Source organism: Dendropsophus ebraccatus, chromosome 3, assembly GCF_027789765.1.
Source record: "Dendropsophus ebraccatus isolate aDenEbr1 chromosome 3, aDenEbr1.pat, whole genome shotgun sequence".
Classification (NCBI taxonomy): domain Eukaryota; kingdom Metazoa; phylum Chordata; class Amphibia; order Anura; family Hylidae; genus Dendropsophus; species Dendropsophus ebraccatus.
The window spans coordinates 174,133,049-174,160,762 of record NC_091456.1 but is presented as its reverse complement, the minus strand read 5'-3'; the positions used below and the strand labels follow the sequence as shown (position 1 = coordinate 174,160,762).

Sequence of the window (27,714 nt, the reverse complement as noted above, 5' to 3'; positions counted from 1 at the left end):
ATTTTTTATTTTTTCAATTATTTTTTTTGCGATCAGGAAACACTGATGGTTTCCTGAAGCCTCCTGAACACTTCCTGGTAAGGGTTTCTTGACCACAGGTGTGTAAAGGGGGCCTTATTCTTTGAAAGAAATTTGAGGCCATCATCAGGTGACTTATTAAAGTATTGTATTGCCCCCCCAAAAGTTATACAAATCACCAATAGACACTTTGAAATGCTTATAAAGTGCTTTTTCCCTGCACTTACTACTGCATCAAGGCTTCACTTCCTGGACAAAATGGTGATGTCACTTCCTGGATAACATGGTGATGTCACTTCCTGGCTAAAATGGTCACGACCCAACTCCCAGAGCTGTGGGGCTGTGGCTGCTGGAGAGGATGATGGCAGAGGGATGCTCAGTGTCCCTCTAGTGCCCTGTGTCCCTCAGTGTCCCCCTTCCATCATCCTCTCCAGCAGCCACAGCCCGCACAGCTCTGGGAGTCGGGTCGTGACATCATTATGTTATCCAGGAAGTGACATCACCATGTTATTCAGGAAGTGAAGCCTCGATGCAGTAGTAAGTACAACTTTTGTATAACTTTTGGGGGACAATACAATACTTTAATAAAAATTTTCGCTGTACTTCTTTAAGAACCTGCCGTGAGCACGTGCTCGCTAGTGTGATGTACTCTATTCTACTCTGTGCTCCTCCTGGCTGCTCCTCCCTCCCTCTCACAGCAGACAGTCTTTTTCCTATTCTCTATACCATAACGTAAAGAGGTGACAAGTGGCGCCTCCAATTACATATAAAGCAATAACCCAGCTTGTTTGCCAACACTGGCGCCTCGTATCCCCTCCATTGTGACATCATAGCTGAAGATCATGATTATATTTAATTACGCGCAAATGAAAAAGGTCGAATGGTAATAAAAGCTTTCCGTTCACAAAGGGTCAAGTTATACGTTTTGACTTACGGCATAAATTATATAGGGAGTAACAGCGCCACGTACACATCATCTGCGTACAGTGATAATAACAGTCATCGGCTGGGTTATATAATGTTCCTAAGAAGAAATGTTTCCAGTCCGCTGCACCCATAGATCGTACTGCACGCAGGGCCTTCCAGGAGCTGACACCCGGAGACGCCCGCCTCTGCCACATATTGTAATTGATAGCACAAACACTAAATATTAATATGCCTATGAGAACCTCCGCGACATTTGACTTTAATATCTTTGTAGTAATTTAAACAGTCAAGTAGCAAGTAAACATGTGAATTTAGAGATCTCTTTAATTATCTGGGTAATTATTCCTATTGCTTATAATAAACCAATGTGCACCTGGTTTGTCACATCCTATTTTTATTTGCTTTTGGCTGCGGTACCATTAAAAAAAAAAAAAAAAAAAAAAAAGGGCGCTGAATAAAGAACATAGGTTAAATATTTCATTATTCCCATTGTGGTGGAAATGGATGAAAAAGCTCTGCGGTGGTGTGAATAAAATAGGTATAAAATAGCATAAAAGCTAAAATCAGAGGTATAAAGTCAGGATTTTGACTTCTTTTATCTCAAAGTTCTGACTTTTAATTTCAGATTTTTTTTTCTGTTTCAGAATCCTAATGTTTTATGGCAAAATTAATTTTTTTTAATCTCAGAATTTTTTTTATTTTAGAATAAACAACGTGCGTTGCAGCAGGTTTGCAACAACGCCCATTGTTTAATGACATCGGCCGATCACATTAACCCCTATGGAATCCCATCCGCAGTGTATATACACTGTATACACTGTGGCCGTGATTCCATGCGGCCGCACACAGAAAACTGCCATGTCTATTTTGTGCAGCTGCTATTCTGTGAACAGAGGCCGCACAAAATATTCTGTGCAGACAATGTAAAGTACGGCTCCCGGCCGTACTTTACATTGTGTGTTATGGCTAATTGGATAGCGGGCACACCCAAATGTGCCCACATTCCAGTTAGGTTGAAGCGATGTTCACCCGGCTAATACTGCATTATTGGCCAGGTTGAACATCTCAGCAGACAGCGGCCATTCTGTGTCACAAAACAGCTGTTTTTTTTTCCATGTCTGCATTGTCTAAAGTTTATTTCACTACTCTTTTTTATAGGCTAAATCTATTTTTTAGGCTATGTTCACACAATAATTTTCTATAGCCGTTATTTAATACTCAAGTTAAAGATGGCCCTTTTGCGTGTGTCTTTAATTAAAAGGTCCATTGAATTTAACGGTGATGTGTTAAATAATGGCCACTGTCTGTGCAATAACGGCTGCAAATTAATGACAAAAACAGTAATTTGAAGGCAACGGCAAAAAGCGGACGTTATTTTATACATTGTGTGAACCAAATGCTATTCTTTCCATAAGTTTCAGTTGAAATCATTAAAGACTGAAAACAACAGTCGTTATTTAGAAGAAAAAAAAAAGCCGGTGTGTTAACATAGCCTAGAATTGTGGCTTCTTGTCTCAGAATTTTAAAGTTTATCCCACAATTCAGATATTTTGTGCCTCATATACTAACAATACGTAAATTTTAAGCCATTAAGCTGTCGGTGGCCATTATGCTGTCATTAATGTGGCGCATGACCTTAGTAAATCTGGAAGGTTTTTCACGGGACAAAGCTAAAACCTGACCATCCCGCCACTCTTAAAGGGGCTGGTTTTTAGAATAGAAAACCTGTTAAAAAAATGATGGTTTACTTAGTAAATGGATCTGTTGTGGTTGCTTTTAAAGGACACACCCATGACACACCCACAACACACCAATTTGGCGGGTTTTTGGACAAAATGACGAGTTTTGGGGGGTGTTTGGACAAATTATGTTGCACACCTTTAGTAAATATGTCAGAACACTAAACCGACAGGTAGTGATGAGCGAATACTGTTAGATCGAATAGATATTCGATCGAATAGTAAGGTATTCGGTCTATCGAATATTATCGAATAGTTTGCAGAATATTCGATAAATATTCGATAAGCGTTCAAATCCCCCAGCTTCCGGTTTCTACCTCCAAGTGGTCGAATAGATGTTTTTCAATAAGCGAATACTTGTTTCCATAGACTTTAATGGGATCGATTATTTGATTGAATATTCGAATATTCAGATTCGTACGAATATCGAATATTCAAATATTACACTATTCGCTCATCGCTACCGACAGGAACAAGCTAGTAAATCAGGCCCTTATCTTAGAACCCTTTAGTTTATGCTATGTTCACACATTGACATTTAACAGGAGACCAGTATTTTAAAACAACGGCCGCTATTATAGGAATAACAACCGTTCTTTTAAAATTTAACGGTGTGTCAACATAGCCTTCATCTCATAATTCTGACTTTTTCTAATATTCTTATATTAGAATTTTCTATCCTATGATTTTCCTATGTTTAATTGTAATCTTCTATTTTTTCTATTTTTTTTAAATCTCAAAATTCTGTTTATTTTCTAATCTCAGAAATATTTTCTTTTTTATGTCCTCACAATTGAAACCTTGTATTCTCAGTATTATATTTTATATTCTGATATCATTTTACAGGTCAGACTTTTTATTGCAGAATTAAAAATTTTCATGAAATTTTTTGCCTTTGAATTCTGACTTTTGCCTTCGGAGCCCGGTGAACAGTGATTACCGAGTTGTGCACAGAAGCTGTATATGCAGAGTAGCACAGCCCCAGTGCGCTGCCATACAAGCTCCTTCAGGTGCCATTATATATGAAGACAATTTCTCCCAGAAGCAATGGAGCATCTCATAATTTGTTTCTGAAATTGGAGTAATCCAGAGATACCATGACGTTTCAGAGCCATATTACAGCTCCATCGAAAACTGAGTGTCTGTCTGTGTGAGACATTAGTTCAATGATAGCAATAACGAGTCCAACTTTTAAGGACCCCACTAAGGCCTTACTCACATGTCCTGTAAAATTGTCTGTGGTCACAGATCCGCTAAATAGGGCAGGTCATAGTGCGGATCGCGGCACAGATGCCTCTACCGCTCCTGTCACCCCCTCCCATCTCTCCCACTCCTGTTTCTCCCCGCTCCTGTCACCCGTTTCCATCTCCCCCACTCCAGTCACCCGCTCCTATCTCTCACCGCTCCTATCTCCCCCGCTCCCATTACCATTACTGTCTCTCCCCGCTCCTGTCAGCGCTCCCATCTCTCCCTGCTCCTGTCTCTCCCGCTCCTGTCTCTCCCCGCTCCTTTCACCCGTTTCCTTCTCCCCCGCTCCGGTCACCAGCTCCCATCTCCCCTGCTCCCATCTCTCACCACTCCTATCTTCCCCGCACCCGACACCGCTCCTGTCTCTCCCAGCTCCTGTAACCTGTTACCATCTCACCCGCTCCAGTCACCCGCTTCCATCTCCCCTGCTCCCGTCTCTCACCGCTCCTATCTTCCCCGCTCCCGTCACCACTCCTGTCTCTCCCGGCTCCTGTCACCTGTTTCCATCTCCCCCACTCCGGTCACCCTCTCTTATCTCCCCTGCTCCCGTCACCACTCCTAACTCTCTCCGCTCCTATTACCGATCCCGTCTCTCCCCACTCCTGTCACCACTCCTGTCTCTCCCAGCTCCGTTCACCGCTCCTTTCTCTCCCCGCTCCTGTCAGCCCCCCACTCCGCCCGTGGACAATACCAGCACCTCCCGACCCCCAACCTACCATCCAAACGGATGTAATCAACAGATGTCCAGTGTCCAGTGTTTTTCACGGAGCGGACAAAATCACACTGCTTGACACTGTGGATGAGGCCTAAGTCATGAAAAGGTTGGAGACCAAATATACTTTAGAAGCTGACCATGTGGCTAATATAAAGCACGTGGAGAGAGAGGACCCTGCCATTGTTAGTCCAATTCTCTTTGCTATTGGGCGGCAAGAACTTGTTCAGGTCGCCCCTCTCTACTTTAAACAAAGGGGATGAAGAATTTGGCAAAGGGTCATAGTGTGTGTGTGAACAGGGGGGCAAACATCAGGCCTGGGGGGTATAAAACCTAAAGAAAACAGACCACCAATGAGGCAGATATCCGCAGAGGCTTTGGTATGATGATGTTTTTATTTAAAAAAAAAAAATTGTATTTTTAGTTTTGTTTTTTATTTGTTTGTTATTCATTTCGTAACCAAAGCAAAACTGCAATGCTTTTGTAAAAAAAAATTCTGTGAAAATGATCTTTGTTTTGCTGTGATGCTTCTTCTGTTCTAGTATCACTGAATGACAGATTAGCTTTTCGGGGCTTTAGGAAAGCTCGATGACAACCCTATGAAAGTGGTAATGCTGGCCATATGGGTTGTCACCGAGATTTTACACAAACAGCTTTGCTGTAACGTAAGTGTTAGAAAGGTCCCTGTACAATAAGCTGATGATGAAGACTCCTCTAGCAGCAATCGGCTGTAATCTGTAGAGAAACAGATTGAACACTTACTCCAGCGCCCCCACAGGGGAAATAGAGTATTACACAGTGTCTGTATAATGCAGCAGAAGACTTCAGAGAGAAAGAGACTCATTGTAGTCATTCTCCACTCCTAGATAGGGATCCTGAACAGAGGCTTCCCTTTAGACTCCCAAAGAGGGTGTAGGAAAATAGGTTCTATAAACTGATTAGCTAAGAATAACGTGTCCAAACCATGTTCTTGAAGGCCTCTATAAGGTTCATTGTGAGTGGATAAGCTCCCAAGTTAAAGGGGTAGTTCACCATTTTTTTTCTTTCAAATCGACTGGTGCCAGAAATTTGTAATTTACTTATATATAAAAAAATATTTCAAGTCTTGCAGTACTTATCAGCTGCTGTGTGTCCTGCAGGAAGTGGTATTCTTTCCAGTCTGGAGAGGAGGAGAGGATTTTCTATGGGGATTTGCTACTGCTCTGGACATCTGGACAGTTCTTGACATGGACAGAGGTGGCAGCAGAGAGCACTGTTTCAGACTGGAAAGACTACACCACTTCCTGCAGGATATACAGCAGCTGGTAAGTACTGGAAGACTGCAGATTTTTTAATAAAAGTAAAATTACAAATCTCTGGCACCAGTGGATTTGAAAGAAAGAAAATTGATGAACAACTTCTTTCAATGTGTAAGGTTACTAATCTGCCTAGAAAACTGTTACTGAGCAAAAAATAAGAAACTAAAAACAAAGTATTTAAAAAGTGGTGATTAACATCTGGCTTCTCTACAGTAAAAGGATTATAATATATGCTTAGGGGGTCATTTCTCTGTTTTTAGGCTCATTTTGTAAAGGAAGCTATGCCACTGATGGATTCCCATTTATTTTGCAGGATGATACAAGTCATCAGATCTGGGGTCCGGATGTACAATCTAAAATGGGATTTAAAGGTTCAGCGGTAAAATAAAGCAGAACTCCAAACTGGTGTTTGTCTTCTGGCTGCTGTTTAGAAGGTAAACAGAATAAAAAGCCACATTACTCCTTGTCTCTAGCCAAAAGTGAACGCAGGCAAAAAAAGTGTATAGCTTAAAGGGGTTATCTGGGTAACAAAAACAATATTCTAAACAATCCCCCTTCCCAATACCACCTTATGTCTAAAATACATGTATAACATTTCTTGCACCCTTTCCCTGTTTTTTTTTCTCTTATCCGCTCTGGAAGTATAAAACCCTCTACTCTGGCTCCACTCTGACCCCGCTCAGCTCCCTCTTCCCCCCTCCCTTTGTAGTCACAGGACATGTAATCTCCTCTCTGTCTATTGATATCGGCTTTTAGAAAAGCTTGCAACTCAGGAATGGCAGCACCTAAAAAGACAGGAGATGGCTCAAAATACTCAGGGGGACTTGGTGAGTAAGACCAGCTAGCATTCATTTTTTTTTTTTGCTCTTAGGATCATAAACCCTTTAACTTATAAAGAGAAGTAATACAAAGCATTAGAAGGAAAAATCAAGAGCCATACATACTATGGAACCCAATAAATTTACGTGCCCACGCTGACATACAGTGGCACAAGGAGTACCCATTATTTAATAGCATTGGCTCAGGACAGACTTTCTTAAGCATAGCTTTGACAGTACTTAACTAGTAGGACCTACTTTTAAAGGGTGATTCCCGCAATAGAAAAGTTTTTAGATTGTACTTGGGGTGATTAAAAATTTTTAAAAAAGGAAGCATACTCAACTGCCCTGATCCCCCACGGCTGCTGATCAAATGACTTTGAATCCCCTTTCCTTCCTGTTTCCTCTGTTGCCTGCTCAGCCAATCACTGAATGAAAAGGATCGTCTTGTGGCCAGTGATTGGCTGAGCGGGTATTTCCTGCTAGTTTGTTAGGGAGCAGGGGGGACCTGTCACAGTCAGAGCAGCAGTGGTGTGGGATCAGGGTAGGTGAGTATAATAATAATAATAGTAATTAAATAATATAATAATAGTAAAAATAATAGTATAATAATAGTAATTAAAAATAAATAAATAAATATATATATATAAATATATGTTATTTAATGGTAGAAAAGTTCATTTAGATCAGTTCAGATCTCAGCTAGGTAGATGACAAAGTAAGCGCCCTCCCAAAATGTCCTCAATGTTTTTCCTAAGGTTTCCAAACTTTGTAAAGTTCGGCGCTCCAGCTTCTAATTAAAAGTTGATTAGAGAGACAGATTAGCGCTTCCTGTGACACAGCCTCCAGTATACGGTGAGTGGTTATCATAACCTGCAGGTGCGCGGTGTAATGTTAAGGTGAGAGGTGGTACGTTGTTGCCTGGCTCCATTATCACCAGGTGCTTTATTTAGCTGCTCCAAACAGTTCAAGACAAGAAAGTGGATTTATAACGTTAGAACATAACAAACGCGATAAGATAACACATGTCTGAATATACAGAAACATATAAAACATCTTGACCTTGCTTAGCTAATGAACACCTGGGAAGTAAAAGCAATTATCACACTCCACGCTCATAGAGCACATCTGCCGAATACTATGTATTAATATAAATCCTAATTAACTGGATTTTTAAGGAGATACTTCCATTACAGCAGAAACACTAAGGGAGAAAATTCTATAAAATAATAATAAAAAAATCTGAATTTTGTTAAACACATATCCTTAGGTTGGGGCTGGTATGGAAGCTTGGTTCTATTCAAGTGAATGGGGCTAAGGTGCAATACTGGACACAACCTATAGGCACGAGTGAAGCTGTACCCCTAAGTCTAATACAAGTCCAGTCCAGTGTGTTCTATATGTACACAGTGACCCCACCAGCAGAATAGTGAGTGCAGCTCTGGAGTATAATATAGGATGTAACTCAGGATCAGTAGAGGATAAGTAATGTAATGTATGTACACAGTGGCCCCACCAGCAGAATAGTGAGTGCAGCTCTGGGGTATAATACAGGATGTAACTCAGGATCAGTACAGGATAAGTAATGTAATGTATGTACACAGTGACCCCACCAGCAGAATAGTGAGTGCAGCTCTGGGGTATAATACAGGATGTAACTCAGGATTAGTACAGGATAAGTAATGTAATGTATGTACACAGTGACCTCACCAGCAGAATAGTGAGTGCATCTCTGGGGTATAATACAGGATGTAACTCAGGATCAGTACAGGATAAGTAATGTAATGTATGTACACAGTGGCCCCACCAGCAGAATAGTGAGTGCAGCTCTGGGGTATAATACAGGATGTAACTCAGGATCAGTACAGGATAAGTAATGTAATGTATGTACACAGTGACCCCACCAGCAGAATAGTGAGTGCAGCTCTGGGGTATAATACAGGATGTAACTCAGGATCAGTACAGGATAAGTAATGTAATGTATGTACACAGTGACCTCACCAGCAGAATAGTGAGTGCAGCTCAAGAGAGAAGTTATGTTGGAACTGAAAAGTGTTGAATCCAAACTGTTCACAGAAAGATGGAAGATACAACAGTCCACAGTGTCCTGTTATCCTGTTATTATAGTAATAGTTAGTTGACAAGAACTAAGAGGCCTAGGCCAATCTTTGAAAACACCCTCCATAGCATTGTCCTTCTCCACCACATTACAGCTGGCACAGTGCAGTTAGGCAGGTAGTGTTCTCCTGGCATTCACCAAACGCAGACACTAATGGCGTCAGATTTACATACCTCTATCTAACATCTGGCTTTGTGCTTGGTGAGGTAAGGCTTGCATGCAGCTGCTCAGCCATGAAGCTCCCGCCAGGCTCTATTGTAATACCACACACCACCTGAGGACAGGGGTAGCGCTGTTTTTGCAATAAAGTACCTGTGTTTTTCCTAATCCTGTATAACCCCTTTTTAGTTATTACTAGTATTTATAAAATTTTTACGTATAAATAATTTAAGGGATGACCCCTTTCAGAAAATGAAGAGTAGAAGAGCCCTGAGCTTGGAGACATGATGGTATATGCAAGATGTATATTTTGGTAATAGATCCAGTTGTGTGTATATAAATAGGAATCATTTATTTTATCGATAGGATATTACCGCGTGTGACGCTGTGATCTTACTCTTATATCGGTGCCACCTGACTTCTATTTATACCGTGAGCAGAAATGGAAACTGAACCCAAAGAGCCGCCTTCTGCAATTAATCTAATCTTAAGACGTAACACTATTCATTGTAACGGGACCAAAATACCTTTTTTTCCGTGCAAGATTTTAATACCTAGAATAAGATGTTCCCTGCTTATAGAAGCATCTGGCTCTCCGTCGTTACTTACTGTCCCCTCTGCCACATATGATGACACTGGTACGGTCGATGACACAGGGCAGCTGAGGGTCCTGTTATAGATGTTGCATTAGGTTGTGTTCACACATTGCAGTTGTATTGTAATACTGTGTCATTTCAATAAAAAATGCTGTAGTGCTGTGATAGTACAGGAATGAGAATGCAACGTGTCTGAACACACAGGCCTCTGGCCTTAGAGCTCAGAATACTGTAAAATAATAATAATAATAATAATAATAATAATAATAATAATAATAATAATAATAATTATGAGAAAAAAAAACATATTACAAAGAGAACATGGTGACCCTCTAAAAATGTTATACTGGTGGGTACGATTAAACCCTTAAAAAACAAAGGGTGTCAAACTACTGGCCCTCCAGCTGTTGCAAAACTACAATTCCCATCATCCCCCCCAGGGATCACATGATCCTTACAGCCAGTCAGCTGCTCCAAAAAGTATCATGTGATACTGTCTGTAACTCCTTCCTCTGGTGCAGTGTATGTCACGTGATCCCTTTTAATAGATGGTGATTGGTTAAGAGCGATCATGTGATGTAGTCGTTATCTATCCACCTTGAGGGGCTGTTAGCAGGGGACTGGAAAGCCACTGGAGGGTAAGGCTAGGTTCACACTGCGTTTTCAGCATCCGTTTAACGCATCCGTTTTTTGCAAAAAACGCATGAAAAACGGATTGCAAAAAACGGATTCATTTGTGTGCATCCGTTTTTCCATTGACTTCCATTATAAAAAAAAACGGATCCGTTTTTTTTGACGGACCAAAACGGACCAAAAAACGTTGCTGACCCTATTTTTCTGGACGTTAAAAAAAACGGATCCGTTAAACGGATGCTGAAAACGCAGTGTGAACCTAGCCTAACAGTCTCAGACAGTGCCCCCTAAACAGTGCCAGCCACAGTGCCTTCATAACAATACATTTCTTCATAACAGTGCCAGACAGAGTGCATCTATAACAATATTATAATATCATAACTGCCTCCATAACAATAACCTTAACTCTATAACAGTACCAGCTACAGTTCCTTCATAACAATAACATCATCTCATAACAGTGCCAACTTTAGTGCCTCCATAACAGTAACTTTACCTCTAAAACAGTGATGTATTTCCAAATAATGCTAGTATAACGGTTGAAGGTATGGATCCACTGGGCCACGACAAGTCACACCAGGGGAGTCTAAGATGCCGTCTGGTCTCCGCCAGAGACCACTGCAAGGCAGGTTGGGCTTTCTGCAGCAGGCAACCCCCAGGTTGCTACCCCTGGTTTGGCTAGCTTGCAGTACAGCAGTGTAGATAGGGCTCAGTCAGAGATAGCAGCAGGGAACGGAGCAATGGACAGGATCACGGGCAGGAACACATGCAGGAATATGGGCTGCGGCCACTTTATTGCGGTGCTTGGGTGATGCTTGTGGAGAGATGGTTTGCGCTTAGCCGATCAACAGCTGTTGCAGTGTCCCACCTCAGCCGCTAATTGGCAGAGCACACACACTCTCTGCGCACACTCGGTACTTCAAGCTCTCTGTGTCAGGTCTGCTGAAGACTGGCCCCTGGGAGGGTAAGTATAATCATGCCCCCAGGGGAGTTAAGTGAGGATGCATAGCATCACCACTTAACCTTCTGGCGGCCAGACAGTGCTGTTTATTTGGAAGGGGTTAACTCACTGTCCTGGGTTCCCGACATCTGTGTCACTGCTGCAGCTGGTGATTGGCTCAGGAGCCTCCACTCAGCCAATCAGCGGCTGCAGATGTGTCCCGACACAGCCACTAATCGCCTCATTGCAGAAGAAGGAGCCAAAGAGTAAAGACATTGGGAGCCCTGGGCGGTAAGTAAACCCCCCACAACAGAGCATAGGTCTGGTCCCCATTGGGCTAACTTTGGGGTCCCTGGGAGCCAGACTGTTACTTTTAAATTAACTAGGCACCCTCCGCTCTGCCATTGATTTCAACAAGGCTCGTTACTCGAGTTGAGCACTCGAGCGTTACAAAATTTAAAAAAACACGACTTGAGTAACAAGCACTCGAGCATTTTAGTGCTCACTCATCTCTATAAGCCTTAGCGACCCTTCTTGTGTTTGGGTCAAGGCATTCAGGAGGTTTCATGGTGGCATTTGTTATGCTTGAGCCACCAATAAACTAAAGTAATCATGGAGAGAACGAAATCTCAGACCTTCCTGGAGAATATGCGTTTCCCCTTTAAATTGCCCTTCCACTAGCACATGTAACAGCACGCTACACACCTCAAGGTCAATATATAAATCACTATATAATGCAGTTTTTAATGTTTTACTTGACATTTGTATCTTCCCTTATACGCCGATCCACAGATACGCCGCAACCGGCGATGATTGTGTTCTTTTATGCCTTTTTCTCGTCTCCTCCTCAATAAGCTACATACAATGAGGTATTTTGATAATAGCTTATGTTCAGCATCACTGCCAAACATGTGCATGTGGGTAGTATTTTCATAAATGGGGACAAACAACATAACACTCATGTGCAACTGCCAAATCAAAGCAAAAAGGCATAAAAAAACTAAAAAAAAAAACACAACATATTTTAATAGCGTAAAAAAGCAACGTAGAATGAGGTGTGACAAAGAGTTACAAGCATTTAAACACACAAGCTTCTACTACAGCGAGAGAGCGGGGCCCCGGGAGCCGAGTCGCGGCTTTGACATTTTACAGTTTCATGGAAATATTGGTAGTTTTTTCAGGCTGATGCATATATCCCTGGAGAGGGTTCTGCATCGAGCCTGTTGGCCTTGACATTAAGCCAAAAACAATTGAAAGACAAAAAAGAACAACAAATCAGTTTTTCGCAGACATTTTTATCCCTTTACTACAAGTCTATTTCTACAGAAAACTGCAGGAGTTAGTTTATGGCCATTGTCATACAAAACGGAAGGTTTACCATTTAACCGGTTTGAAGGTTTTTTGCTCTCAAATTTCTTTGTGTGGTATGGGCAATCGCATTGGTTTGTATGTGGGAGATTAGACCTTAAAGGGGTTGTCCGGTGAGCAGAAGACGGCTGAAGCCTTTCCTCTTCCTGGCACTCACTTCTTGTATATCCACGTCTTGGAAGGCTTAGGGGCCTATTCCACAGGAGCGATAATCGGCCCGATTCGTCCGATTTACACTCCATGGAATAGAGAGAACAATCAGCCGATGATCATGTCATCGGCTGATTGTTCATTTAGGTTCAGACCTACAATCGTCGTTCGTCACCAGCGCATCGCTACGGTGCGCGGCAGCTACCAACGATTTCAGCAGAATCATACATTACCTGTCTGGGCTGCAGGTCTTCTTCTGTCGGTCCCGCGCGGCAGCATCAGCTTCGGAGCGGGGCTGTCTTACAGACAGCTAAGCCAATCACTGGCTGGGACCGCCGCAGCCAGTGATTGGCTGAGCGGTCTTTCGGTTCAGACAGCCCCGCTCCGAAGCTGCTGCGGCTTGCGGGACCGGGAGAAAAAGACCTGCGCCTGGAAAGGTAATGTTTGCAAGGACATCGGTAACGATGTCCATGCAGCCCTTGTTTTACGATCATCGGGGCCGTGGAATAGGCCCAGTAAATGAGCGCCGATCTAGCAGATCGGCGCTCGTTTACATCGTTGATCGGGTCCTGCTGGTCCAGTGGAATAGGACCCTTACTTCCAACACATAGATTTACAGGGAGGGAGCTCCAGTAAGTAGAAGGCTTGAGCCATCTTCTGCTCCCTGGACAACCCCTTTAAACGTGAAGGAAAAATATAAAGGTTCGAGAAAGGGGGAGAGTGGGGATTTAGTTGGATTTAGTTTACCTACTCTGAAAATAAGACCTAGCTTTATTTTGAAGGCTTTTTGAAGTAGACTTGAAATATAAGCCCTAACCCAAAAAATAATCCCTAGTTAGCATCAGCTGATCAGCTCCCAGACAATGTGTGGCTGAGCATCAGCCAATCAGAGCCAGACTTGTTATGCTCCGCCCCCACCTGCTTAACACAAGCTGCAGGGGAGACAGGAGGGGTAAGAAGATGCAGAGTAGGGGGCACTAAATATTAAGGGATGGAAGGTATGTGGGCAACTACAGAGGGAGGTATACAGTATGGGGACTACCTGCAGAGGAGGGAGGTATACAGTAGGAGGGGGTCTTACTGCAAAGTGGGGATATATACAGTTTAGGGGAACAACTACATAGCAGGGAGGTATATAGTATGGAGGCACTACAGGGGAACTTACCGTAAAGGAGCCTAATAAAAGGGGGACATACAGTATGGTGGCTAACTACTGTATATAGTGGGGCTACAGTGTAGGGCCATACTGTCCTTCTTTAAAAATACGACCTTCCCCAAAGATAAGCCCTAGCCCTTTTTTCAGATAACCTACCCCCCCCCCCCCCCCTAAACCATAAAATAAGACCCTGTCTTTCAGAGAAACACGCTAATACTTAGGTATCACTAGGTACCCTAGTGATATCATATCATGATATCATAGTGATATCATAACATCTCTGTATGAGATGGGAATACTATGCCACTACGGACACTTATCCCTTATCCGCAGTATAGTGGATAAATGTCGGATCAGGGGGTTCAGACTACAAGTACGCCTTTTAACGCCTTGGGATATGGACTAGTGAAGTTTTTGTCCGGATAGAGCTGCTGTGCGCATACGCACAAACGCATGTGGAAAATAACCCGGACATAGTCGCCAGCTGACTACAATCATGCCATAGGAGTAATTTGGGTCAAAGCCAGTCCGGATTCTGGCAGATAGCTAAAGTATCCATACATCGGACAGCAGAATCATGGTGTGAATACACCTTAAAGTATTTTGGGGGCCTCCCGAGCCTCCACCCGCAGATAATATCGGTGGAGATAGGGGTCGGGTGTAATGGCCAACCCCTTTTGTTTTCAGAGGAAGAAGCCATGCCAAATGTTTATGTATATGGAGAGAACAGGAGTAGTGTTGAGCGGAGTTGCTGAACTGTTGGGGTTTGACAGTGTTCTCCAAGCCCGAATGCTTGGCATTTTATTCCTGACCACTGGAAAAGTTGAATGCTGTCCTAGGGAATCCTGGAGTTTTCCTGGCAGCCCTAGGGTGGCGTCCAACGTCTCCAGATGCCTGAGACGCCGGAGAACACTGCCAAACCCCAACAGTTTAGCAACTCCGCTCAACACTAAACAGGAGAGATAACAGAAAAAACCCTTAAAGGTTGGCAATAAGAGCATGGGTAGGGGGCAATACTGCTAGTGTATAGCACCCTCACATGCCTCTGTGTATACGAATATAAACAGCACACTAATGCATGGCCATTATACTGCTCTTACCTGATGACAGCCCTGTATCTCTGAGTCTCTCCCGAAGCACGGGTATGAATTCCTCTCTGTTTTACCTGGGAAAGACATAAAAAGCTACAGGTTAGTCTATCTTACTAGTTATTTCACGCTAGTCTGTATGTATGACACAAGAGACAGCTCTGCTAACATAGCATATAGTACATGACTCGAGTGGAGAAACAGAAGGACAGAAGATCCAGTGCAGGTACTGTATGTAGTTTTAAAAAACCCCATCAAGTTATAAAACACCAGCGACACAGGACAAAGTGACACGTTTCAGAAAGGCCTCAGTCATACTAAACACTTAATGGAGGCATCCATGTTTAAATTTGGGTCAAATGATGCTATCAGCCAATAGACATAGAGTAAGCAGCCTGTTAACCCCCTTATAACACTTGAAAAACCTACATAACCTACATACCTAAACATATGTGACAATAATAATAGGTAAAAAAAACCCTTTATTTTCACAGGAAAGTGGGGTTCGATTAGAAGGTAACATTCATTTTATAAAGATAGAGACAGGTAGGTAACACAAGATGATACACCAATGAGAGTAGGTGATGGGAAAAATTCAGCACCTCTTACTTCCCTACCACAGTTTTCATCGCAATTAATAGTTTTTTTCCGCAGGTTTTGCTAGTATGTGTAGACATTGCCAAGACTTTCTCCCTCATATGCCATGCCCCCCTCCCTGCAGCTCTCTGTGCCGACCCCTCCCCCCCCATGCACTTATCCAAGGCTGTCGGTGTGTGTAATAGCACTGGCAGTGAGAGGGGAACGAGGTAACACTCGCTTGCTCCCTCAGATTGCCCTGTGTAATGGGGGCTTAAAGGAGAAGTCCGACAAAAATTTTTGTTTAAGTATTGTATTGCCCCCCAAAAGTTATACAAATCACCAATATACATTTATTATGGGAAATGCTCATAAAGTGCTTTTTTCCCTGCACTTACTACTGCATCAAGGCTTCACTTCCTGGATAACATGGTGATGTCATTTCCTGGATAACATGGGGATGTCACTTCCTGGATAAAATGGTGATGTCACGACCTGACTCCCAGAGCTGTGCGGGCTGTGGCTGCTGGAGAGGATGATGGCAGGGGGATGCTCAGTGTCCCTCCAGTGCCCTATGTCCCTCAGTGTCCCCCTGCCATCATCCTCTCCAGCAGCCACAGCCCGCACAGCTCTGGGAGTCGGGCATGACATCACCATTTTATCCAGGAAGTGACCATCACCATGTTATCCAGGAAGTGACATCACCATTTTATCCAGGAAATGTCATCACCATGTTATCCAGGAAGTGACATCACCATGTTATCCAGGAAGTGACATCACCATGTTATCCAGGAAGTGAAGCCTTGATGCAGTAGTAAGTGCAGGAAAAAAAGCACTTTATGAGCATTTTCCATAATAATTGTATATTGGGGATTTGTATAACTTTTGGGGGGGCAATACAATACTTTAACAAAATATTTAGCCGGACTTCTACTTTAAGGCTGGCTCCACATGAGTGTAATATGAATACAGTTTAGCATTCATATTACGGCCACAAGTCCCACGGCCACAGCTGTCACTATGGTTTACCAGACCCTTAGCCAGGCAAGGACTTACCCCCATTATATGGACTTAGAAATGCATCTGTGGGTAAAACCAAAAGTGTTCTGATCCATAAAAAGCAGGGTTTAGAGCCTTAAAAGCTACAATATTTATTCTTTATTGTTCAGCAGGCATCTACATGTGCACAAAACACGTTTCAAATGCATTCAAGCAGTCTAAAACATGAATAAGACTGCTTGAGTGCAGTCGGAACGCGTTGTAAGCTAACTACCTAACTATGTAAGTAACTTTGTTTCTGCTCCACTCTTAGGTTGCTGCCCCTTTCCTCAGGGGTTCCCAGAAAACAGAGGCTATAGGCAATTGCCCCCTCTATAACAGGAGATGCAATCTGCCCTGCTCTAGGTTGATGTTCACACTGATCTGTGGGATAATGTTCATTACTCAGTTTCTTATATAAACAGGAAGGTATATCCCTATACATCACTGGGAGTTTTCCCCTAAACCACATATAAACTGAAATCTGCATATTCTGTGTTAAAATATTCAGTGGAAAATTAATGAGCGCGGAGGCGATGGCGAATCGTACCTTCAGGTGTCCGGATTCCTACAACCAATAAAACAAATAAAAAGAAATTATGTAGTGCCAGTCTATGGGGAAGGGGGGTACGGAGCTGCTAGAGGGGGGTGTATAACTTTATAGCTTCACCTGGGCTCATTAACATATAAAATACAATCAAAGGCAACCAGTATGGCTGACATCAGATTCCCAGGTTTCCCAGTGTCCTGAATATTTACCAGCTAAATAGAAAATAGAGTTGACAAAAGAGGAAAACTCAAGAACTTTTTTATTCCCTTGTCTATATTGTCTGCTGTTATAGCTTCTTTCAACTTATATGCTTAGATATGGAGTGATTCAGGAAGATGAACATAAACATGTTGGATCACAGATCTATAGATAGGAGATAATAGATAGATAGATAGATAGATAGATAGATAGATAATAGATAGATAGATAAATAGATAATAGATAAATATAAGATAGATATGGGAGAGAGAGACAGATAGAAAATCCCCAATATACACTTGCTTATAAAGTGCTTTTTTCGCTGTACTTACTACTGCATCAAGGCTTCGCTTCCCGGATAACATGGTGATGTCACTTCCTGGATAACATGGTGATGTCACGACCCGACTCCCAGAGCTGTGTGGGCTGTGACTGCTGGAGAGGATCATGGCAGAGGGACACTGAGGGACACAGGGCACTGGAGGGACACTGAGCATCCCTCTGCCATCATCCTCTCCAGCAGCCACAGCCTGCACAGCTCTGGGAGTCGGGTCGTGACATCACCAAGTTATCCAAGAAGTGACATCACCATGTTATCCAGGAAGTGAAGCCTTGATGCAGTAGTAAGTGCAGGGAAAAAAAGCACTTTATAAGTCTTTCACTTAATAAGTGTATATTGGTCATTTGTATAACTTTTGGGAGGCCATACAATACTTTTAATAAAAAATTTTGCCGGACTTCTCCTTTAATAAAATCCTTCTGCTTGCAAACATAAAATCGATCTAAAAATTTCAACAATTTTTTTTACATTTTTTAAAACAACCACCTACCCTTTCCCGCTCCTCCCCTGTTTCTGCTCCGGAGGCTACATTGTACTACGGTAACTATGACTTATTCTATAGCACAACAAAGCTGTTGATGAAAGCGTCGGCCTGCTTATGTGACAGCAGCTGCGCGTCGCCCCTGTCACGGCGACACTTATCGGTGAGAACGGAGCCTAATCAATCACTGAGTCTCCTGATGGCATTCTGGGTAACAAGCTGCACAAGATTTTTTATTTTTTTTTTCCCCGCACTTCCCCGGAGTAAGCTTCCTTCATGATCAGCATCATGATGGAACTGACACCTGGGAAAGAGAAATTGGGTTGGACTTTTGCCACCCATTACTAAGTTCTACACCAGTGAAGCGGGGATTTGAACTGGGCCCAAATCCTGCGGAGGATCCGTGCCAGCCTTAATGATCTGATGTTTTCTGAAGGCTGCTGTCTGGTTCTCTAGACTATAACATAAAGGTCATACTTTATATCCCAATCATATTCATTAATGGAAAGGCCTGAAGCATGCGGCTTTGCAAAATATCATAGCCCCCTCCCCCGCTCGACCATGCTTCTAAATGGGGGTGCTGGATTGGAAAAAGTCACACGAAAAACTGCCAGTGCCAAACACGTGTAATTAATTAATGTGATCTTTACCTCAAATATTCTCTATAATAGTAAAAGAAGCTCAATCTAGTCTGGCAGTCATATAAAGATTCTGCCTATCCGGAGGTTTCAGGGTTTTTGGTCAATCAATCAGATGGCTATGATAGGGTGACCGCCCCAATAGTGGAAAAAAACTTGGTCAGTCTATAGCCTAAAAACAACAATAAAGAAAAATAAAATAAAACACAGATACTTATTACAACTATTGTGATTCTTATGTGATCCAGAATCCAGAGCTGCACTCACTATTCTGCTGGTGGGGTCACTGTGTACATACATTAAATTACTCATCCTGTACTGATCCTGAGTTACATCCTGTATTATACTCCAAAGCTGCACTCACTATTCTGCTGGTGGGGTCACTGTGTACATACATTACATATCCTGAGTTACATCCTGTATTATACTCCAGAGCTGCACTCACTATTCTGCTGGTGGGGTCACTGTGTACATACATTACATTACTTATCCTGTACTGATCCTGATACACATTGTGTATTATACTCCAGAGCTGCACTCACTATTCTGCTGGTGAGGTCACTGTGTACATACATTACTGATCCTGTACTGATCCTGATACACATTGTGTATTATACTCCAGAGCTGCACTCACTATTCTGCTGGTGAGGTCACTGTGTACTTACATTACATTACTTATCCTGTACTGATCCTGAGTTACATCCTGTATTACACTCCAGAGCTGCAGTCACTATTCTGCTGGTGGGGTCACTGTGTACTTACATTACATTACATGACTTATCCTGTACTGATCCTGAGTTACATTCAGTTTTATACTCCAGAGCTGAACTCACTATTCTGCTGGTGGGGTCACTGTGTACATACATTACATTACAGTCTGTACTTCAGAGCAGTGTTGACAATTCTGCATTCTTAAAATCTCCTAGTACCCTGTGCATGTTCATATTTCCCTTATATAAATGTAGGTTCCATTCACACTATTGCTATAAATCCCACTTCTCACAACCATCTCGATTTCTTCATGAACAACATAACTACCACCGTCCCCCTCCCAGCTTCCCCAGACCTTTCTGTATAAATGATATCTAGAAAAAGTTATAAAATCTGTAATAGTTGTCACTCAGCAGTCTCAAAAATAGATATAAGTAAGAAAAAAACCCCATAAAAACCTACAGTTAAATAAAACTGAAATAACCTGAAAGAAAAGGCCAACAAGCCAATTATATTTTATTACGGGTGCGTTCATATGTCACAGTCAAATCAAATTTTATAGCGAAATAATTCAGTAAAAAAACCACAATTTGACCACAACGCATGAACACAACGTCAGATCCAACAGTAACGGCCTAGACGGCGGAGTTCATGGCTTTTATTTTCCATGTGTGATATAAATAACACTATAGTCTTATACAGTAAAGAAAGGAGCATTCACAACGGCCAGAAGGAGCTGCAAACACGTAGCATATTTCCAGGATTCCAGTGAGTTTACTGTCCGGGGCCAAGGTCGCCGAATACAAAGTGGCCAGTGTCAGGACTCTGCTTTTGGCCTTTATACACAATGGAGTTTTGACGTGGCCGTTGATTTATATATATTATAAGCATCCCCCGTGGAATATATAGCCGGCTACACTCCACGCTAAGGATTTCCTGACACTGCTTTGCCATGGCCACAAATTCCACTCTTGTCCCAACAAAGTAGCACAAAGACGGCGAAACAATACTGCACCCCTTTAAATGAGATTTTTATTAGGTTGTTAAGCAATTCTATTACTTTTAGTATGATTTGCTATGATATTCTGAAATTCTTTTCCTGACACTCTACCCTGATTCTATACTTTATTCAGAAGATCTGCTCAAAAGCAACTCAACCTACTTCTCCCTATTAATAGTAGTGACCATACCATCTATATTATGGTATACAGGAGTAATATGGGCACTATGATGTTCCTATATTATGGCTGCATAAAGGGGGAGATTTATCAAACATGGTGTAAAGTGAAACTGGCTCAGTCGCCCCTAGCAACCAATCAGATTCCACCTTTCTTTCCTCACAGACTGTTTGGAAAATAGTGGAATCTGATTGGTTGCTAGGGGCAACTGAGCCAGTTTTACTTTACACCATGTTTGAAAAATCTCCATAAACAATTTTAGATGGAGGTTCAAGAAGGTATAAAAAAGTAGAAGAGACTATCCTGGCCCCCCCAAATTAGAATTTTTCTAAATTTTTGTGCCTCGCTTTGTGGTTTGTTACGTGCTCCTGTAAACTGAGTGGTAAGGTATATCTTGTATGCATGGCTGCTCAGCTACATTGGCAGTAGAGAGGGGACACATAGAGTGTATGCCTGGCTGCTCAGTACCTACAGGATCATACACTGTACACACTCAGTGCCTCTCCACTCAGTGCTTACAGATGCAGGGACTCCTCTCAAAGAAAGAAGTCCCTACAGTTAGCAGGGAAGCTGTGTGCTGGGTTAGACACAGAAAGGTGTGATATACAGTGTATGTCTTGCTACTCAGTACCACTAGAAGCAGGGACACCTATCAAAAAGAGATGTCCCTGCTCCTGTACAGTAAACAGCTATGCTGTATGCAGGTCTAGCTGTAAAAAGGTGAGACATACAGTGTATGCCTTGCTGCTCTTTACCTACAGAGGATAATACTGTACACATTGTATGACTTGCCCTTCATCCTGTTAAGTATGAATCCGAACACACCGGCAAATTCTGATTTGAACAGAGAATTCAAGTGTATTCTCCCTTAGGAAGTTCACATATCACGGTTTTGGTGTGGAAGGTGGACCAATCTAATCCATGGATTACACTGGTAAACCATTGATTTTAGTGGGCACCATGTAATGCACTGATTCTCCTGCAGAAGCGCTGTAGGGAAATTAAATACTTGTTTTCCCTACATATTTCACTTATTCTCACCAGTGGAACGCCCTGCAATCGGATTACTTTTGAGGACTTTTCCAACAAAAATAGATTACTAAAAGTTCACAACCCCCTTAAAGTGTGATTAACCCACGCAGAGCCTAAATAATCCAGAGATAATATATCATCCTAATACAAACCTCGCATGCGGAACAAAAACCGAGGGTGGATTTGCAGATATTTCACAGGATACGTAATGTGCCGCTGATCATCTGACTACAAATGTTTTATAGGTTCCATACGATTCCCTGCAGTTCAGTGCGGTTAGCCTGCCCTCCAGCATAACGTTACTAGGAATATAAAATGCATGCTTAATGCAAAGCCCCAGTGTATTCCGGCAGGCTAATGTGATAATTTCTGGTACTTAGTTTCTGTTCCTAAGAGACCACATAATAGGAAACCAGAAAAGTACATGTTTATTTTCATTCTGGAAATATATTTGTGAAATGTCACCATTGTTGTCTACGGATTGACTCTCGGAAGAACTCGCTTAGTTCAGTACGGGAGTATGAGGGTAAAACTAATCTATGGCTTTACCTATAAGCGGCCCCCCACGTTCTGCTCATAATAGATATCATAGGTCATTTAAAGAAATAAGTAGATTATTAAGACATGCAAAGTAATGTGAGGGGAACTTGCTTTGGAAATTCCTCTCAGTGGGTGTTTTCTGACGGGACATTGTTTCACCTTGTGGAGACTAAGTTGACATAGTCTCAGAGTACAGGCAATGCTCCCTGGGAAACGGTTATGCAGATTAGCTCACTCCAGAAGGAAGTGAGCTGTCACTAGTGCCACCTAGAGCAGGAACTTATCCTGTAACTCACTGTCCATCCATTCAAACTTCAAAACAAAGGATGAGACCCCCGTCTCTAGGTAACTGTTTTGGGGCAGTGGGCATGTGCCTTGTGGTCTGATATTAGATGACCTTGTGGTCTCTGAGTAATACCCACAATTAGAGATGAGCAAACTGAACTTCACAAACAGAGATTTGTTATAAAATTTGCAAAAAGTTTGAACAAGTCTGTACAATTTAATACACATAAAAAAGAGCATATACTTACCTGTCTATGCTCCCCTGGTGTCCTCCTACAGATCTATGGTGTCCCCGCAAGCTTCTTTTCTGTATATTTACTTATCACAGAGTGTTTTCATTCCAATGTTGTTGTTGGGAATGAAAAACAGCAATGTTTGCCGAAAACATGCTGTCATAAGAAAATATACACAAAAGAAGCTGGCGGGTTAGAAAGCAATAGATACAATCACCATGTATTCAGTTTGCTTTCTACTCCACCAGCTTCTTTTGTGTATATTTGCTTAACACAGTATGCTTTCATTCCAATGTTTCTGTTTTTCATTTCCAAGAGCAACATTGGAATGAAAACATGCTGTCATAAATACATATACACAAAACAAGCTGGCAGGTAGAAAGCAAGAACTTTGTTTCAAAGTCTGGAAAACCTGCCAAACCGAACTTCTGAAAAGTTTGCTCATCTCTACCACCAATCTAAAATGAGACAAGTTTGTAAACTGATCACCCTCTTCAATCATTATAGTGGAGAACTACAGTTCAATTGTTCTCAGAAAACACTTCATGGACATAATGTAATACAAAATATACAGATGGGACCCTATATTCTTGTTTATTGTCTCTTAAGGGAATTACATTTATTTCTAAAGTCCTGATACAGCAATAAGGTGATTTTGCTAAAGTTTGGTACACTTCTATACCCAGATTTGGGCCACAATCACAAAACACCTTTTTTTGGCCGACCATCATTTTGAACCGAAATAATGGGCGTTATTTCAAACCAGCGTCCACTAGTCCACAATTAACGGTTGTTGTTTTAAAATAAGGTGCAAAACAATGGATGCTCAAAAAACGTCTGTCAAATAGCCAAAAAAAGAGGTTGTGCGGTAGTGGCCATAGAGTTACATTTGTGATTAGGGTAGCTTGGTTTTCTATTGCCCTAGAAAATTTTAAATCCATTATTTGTTTCCTAGAGTGAATTGTGGCTTTAAAGACCATCTCCCATGCTGGAGGACCCAACATGCCCATATACCATGTAGACAAACCACTTATTTCAATGGGTATCATGTAACGCTTCATTTAACCTGTGGGGGCACTGCAAGGGTAACGAACATTGGGCTTCTCCACAGATTGCAGCTGATCTCTATGGAGTGGTGCATGTGGATGTCCTGGGATCAGTGTATTGTTGAATATGTGGTGCAACATGTAAAGTTGGTGGAAACATGACCACAATGGACTAATCTCATGGCATCAGTATCTAGAAGTGCGATATACATTGAAATTTTCTAATATATAAAAAAAATATTTTGAGGAGTACTGAAAAAACAGGGATTTGTAAGGCGATTTCAAGTCAGCCTCCCTTGACATGTACATGTACAATGCTTAAAGGGGTTATCCAGCGAAAATCTTTTTTTTTTTTCCCCAAATCAACTGATATCAGAAAGTTGTATAGATTTGTAATTTACTTCTATTAACAAATCTCTTATCTTCCCATACTTATTAGCTGCTGTATGTCCTGCAGGAAATGTTATTTTATTTTCAGTCTGACACAGTGCTTTCTGCTGACATCTCTGGCCAAGACAGGAACTCTGTCTCGGTTTTCTATGAATCCTATAGAACAGTGCCTCTCAATTCCAGTCCTCAGGCCTCACCAACAGGTCATGTTTTGAGGATTTCCCATACAAAGAACACCTGTGATAATACCTGATGCACTGAGTATAATTCTATCTAAGGATATCCTCAAAACATGACTTGTTGGTGAGGCCCGAAGACTGGAATTAAGAAGCACTGTTATAGAAAACCTCTCCTGCTCTGGACAGTTCCTATCTCGGCCAGAGATGTCAGCAGAGAGCACTGTCAGACTGAAAATGAAACAACATTTCCTGCAGGACATACATCAGCTAATAAGTATGGGAAGACTTGAGATTTTTTAATAGAAGTAAATTACAAATCTATATAACTTTCTGACACCAGTTGATTTGAAAGAAAAAGATTTTCGCTGGACAACCCCTTTAATCTGAGTTACATAAGTAAAGTAAGTAAATTTAACATGAAGAATTACAGTGCAACAATACACGAAAGGGTTTGTCTGTGTTAGACAATCCCTTTCTTTTTTATTAGAAAGCTGCCCCGGCAAATAGTAATAATTGGTGCTGAGCTGACCTGTCAAAAGGTTTGGGTTCAGCAACAATAGCCAAACTTGAACGTTCTGCGTTTGATCCCTCGGGCCTCAGAAGTTGGATGCCGCCCTAGGGAGTCCTGGAAAACATGGATACAGCCACTGTCCATGTTTTCCTGGCAGCCCTGGAGCGGCATCCAACTTGTGCAGCCCAGGGGATCAGATGCAGAAAGTTTGTGTTCAGCTAACGTTGCCAAACCCGAACATTTTGACAGGTCCACTCATCACGACTAGAAATCTGTTTGGGAGTCCAGAAGGAAGTGTTTAATTGTCCTACAGTGCCCCCACAGGAGAAAAGAGGCATTTCATTGAAATTAATAGAATTTCTATGTATCAAATGAACATGTGGGGTCGTCCAGGACAAGAGATTTTTCTGCTTTCTGCTGCAATAGAGTAGGTTAAAAAATGGATTCTGCAGATTCAGCTCCTTAGAGAATGAATGGAGCTGCGGTTTACACACCAGCCCTTGGCTCCACTTATAACGAAGGAGCCGGGGTGCCATCTTGAGATTGGACCCCCCCCATGATCTCATGCTTGTCCTCTATCCTGTGGATAAGGGACAAGTAGATTTAAATTGGAAAACCCTTTAAAGGAACAAGTTATCAGTCCTGGAAGCAGGAAAATAAGCAAGTGTAAGGATAGGAGCAAAGGGCTCTATAGGACTGGATCAGAGCATCTCCAGAATGCATAGATAGATAGTGTTCCAAAGAAGGATAACCAGTGACCAGAGACAGGTTTATGAGGCCCAAGACTTAAAGAGGTACTCCGGGCTGGGGTCATTTTTATTGTAGGGCCGGGGAGGGGTTGGATATAGAAGGCTCTGGTCACTTACCTCCCTGGTTCCAGCATCGGGTCCTGGATCGCTCTGTTCTCCCTTCCAGCTGTCGCTTCCTGGTCTGAGCTGCGGCTTGACGTCTCAAGGCAGCTCAGCCATTTAGCAGTCGTAGCGGAGTCCCGCCTCGGGCCACTAAATGCCTAAGCTGCCTTGAGACGTCACGGCTCAGGCCGCCAATCAGACCAAGAAGCAGCAGCAGCCGGATGGGAGAACGGGGCGTCGCAATCTGGGACCAGGCGCAGGAACCGGGGAGGTTAGTGACCGCTGCCTTCTATATCCACCCCCTCCCAGGCCGTACAATAAAAATGACCCCAGCCCGGAGTACCTCTTTAACAATTTGCGTGAGGAATGAAGACTAGTCTGTCTGGTCCAATTTCACAAAGAAGATGCTGTAGAGCAAACTGCTGAAAAAGCTCCTTCTGGCTATGATAGAAAGGAGTCAGATCACACAGGACATCAATGGAACCCACATGTTCTGCTGGAGCTCTGGATGTTACTGTGACACGTACAACCAATCTAACCATTGTACACACCAAACCCCCCCATCATGGCAGCAGGACCCCCTAACTTTAGCGTATAATGCCCAGTGGGCCACACTGCAGACATTGTTCAAGAATGAGGAGATCAAGGTGGTGACGTGTCCTTCAGATTCCCTAAATCTCAATCAAATCGATCATCTGTGGGATGTGCTGGAGAAACAAGTCCCATCCATGTAGTCAGCACTGGATCTGCTGATAATGCTTTGGTGCAGATACGGCAGGACACCATCACATGTATAAACATCAGAAGGTCTCAATGTTATGGCTGATCGGTGTATACGTCTTTCAATAAATGTAGAGTCTCTACCTATCCGATTATTATATCCAATTTACATTAAAGATTGAAATATATAATTATAGTGTTATTTTTACCAACCACTTGCAAGTACCAGTAATGTGCTATATGATTATGTAAAGCTTAAATGCAAATTCATATGACAAATAAATAAAAAATTATATATATATATATATATATATATATATATATATATATATATATATAATAAGCACCTCCTGTTTGTGTGGGGGAGGATAAGAGAACAGCATAGACATGAATCATTCTCAGTAATTTCAGTGTTTCCATGACATCAACGGGCACAAGTCCAAAGCTCTGTAGAAGTCTGGAAGGTACCAAAGAGGCACAGAAGCCAGCAGGAGCTTGACTTTTTTTTTTTTTTTTTTTTTTCTAGAGGATTATGCTCTTTGTAAAGATCTCATCTGCAGTTTCCTCTATTACCATCAAAAACACAGTTTACCAAATCAAACGTTTCAGCAGGAGAATGTCAGGGTAAACTTTTTCCCTTCCTCCTAACCATTGCCCCCCCTCTTTTTTTCCCCGACTATTGGAATTCATTCATGTTTTTTTCTTTTTTTTCCAATTTTTTTAAAATTTTATTTCAAATTTTAACAAACAGAATCCTGTAAATTCTTTCCTCGATTTCCAGCTGCTAATCCAAGTCTATCCTCTTCTTCTACAGCTCCTTCTCTAAGGGATCTGTGCACCATTCGATCAGGGATCCCCCGTTATTGAACATAAATAAATTTGGGAAAAATTTACCCGATCAAATTTTTCATGCAGCATGACAGATTGGCTGGTATTTCTGGCATTGGTTTAAAAAAAAAAAAAAAAAAAAAAAAAGAGAGAGTCTTGTGTAATGCAAATGACGGCTATTGTTTACTCCTTTGCATTTTTCTATATCAATGAAGTCCTTATTTTTTTAACCCATCACTCCCCATGGTTGCCTCTCCCAATCACATGGACAAAAATGCCACCCTTGCCAACCCTAAAGATGAGCCCGTCCCTGTATACATCCCCGGTCTGCATTGTCTGGCATTGTCATTGTTCCCAGAAAGCACAAATCTGTGATGAAGCAAATGGAGGAGGGTTGTGTGTGTTGTTGTTTTTTTTTTT

The 27,714-nt window shown here is 42.1% G+C and overlaps 1 protein-coding gene across 4 annotated transcripts in view; it reads right to left on the bottom strand.

The window, feature by feature from the left end:
* Positions 1-27,714, bottom strand: part of TCF4 (transcription factor 4) — a 327,929-nt gene that overhangs the window by 160,567 nt on the left and 139,648 nt on the right. For all 4 annotated transcript variants that reach the window (XM_069963163.1, XM_069963159.1, XM_069963157.1 and 1 more), the window contains one exon: positions 14,982-15,046. In XM_069963163.1, the coding sequence (XP_069819264.1) occupies positions 14,982-15,046 (65 nt within the window). The remainder of the gene's footprint in view (positions 1-14,981; positions 15,047-27,714) is intronic.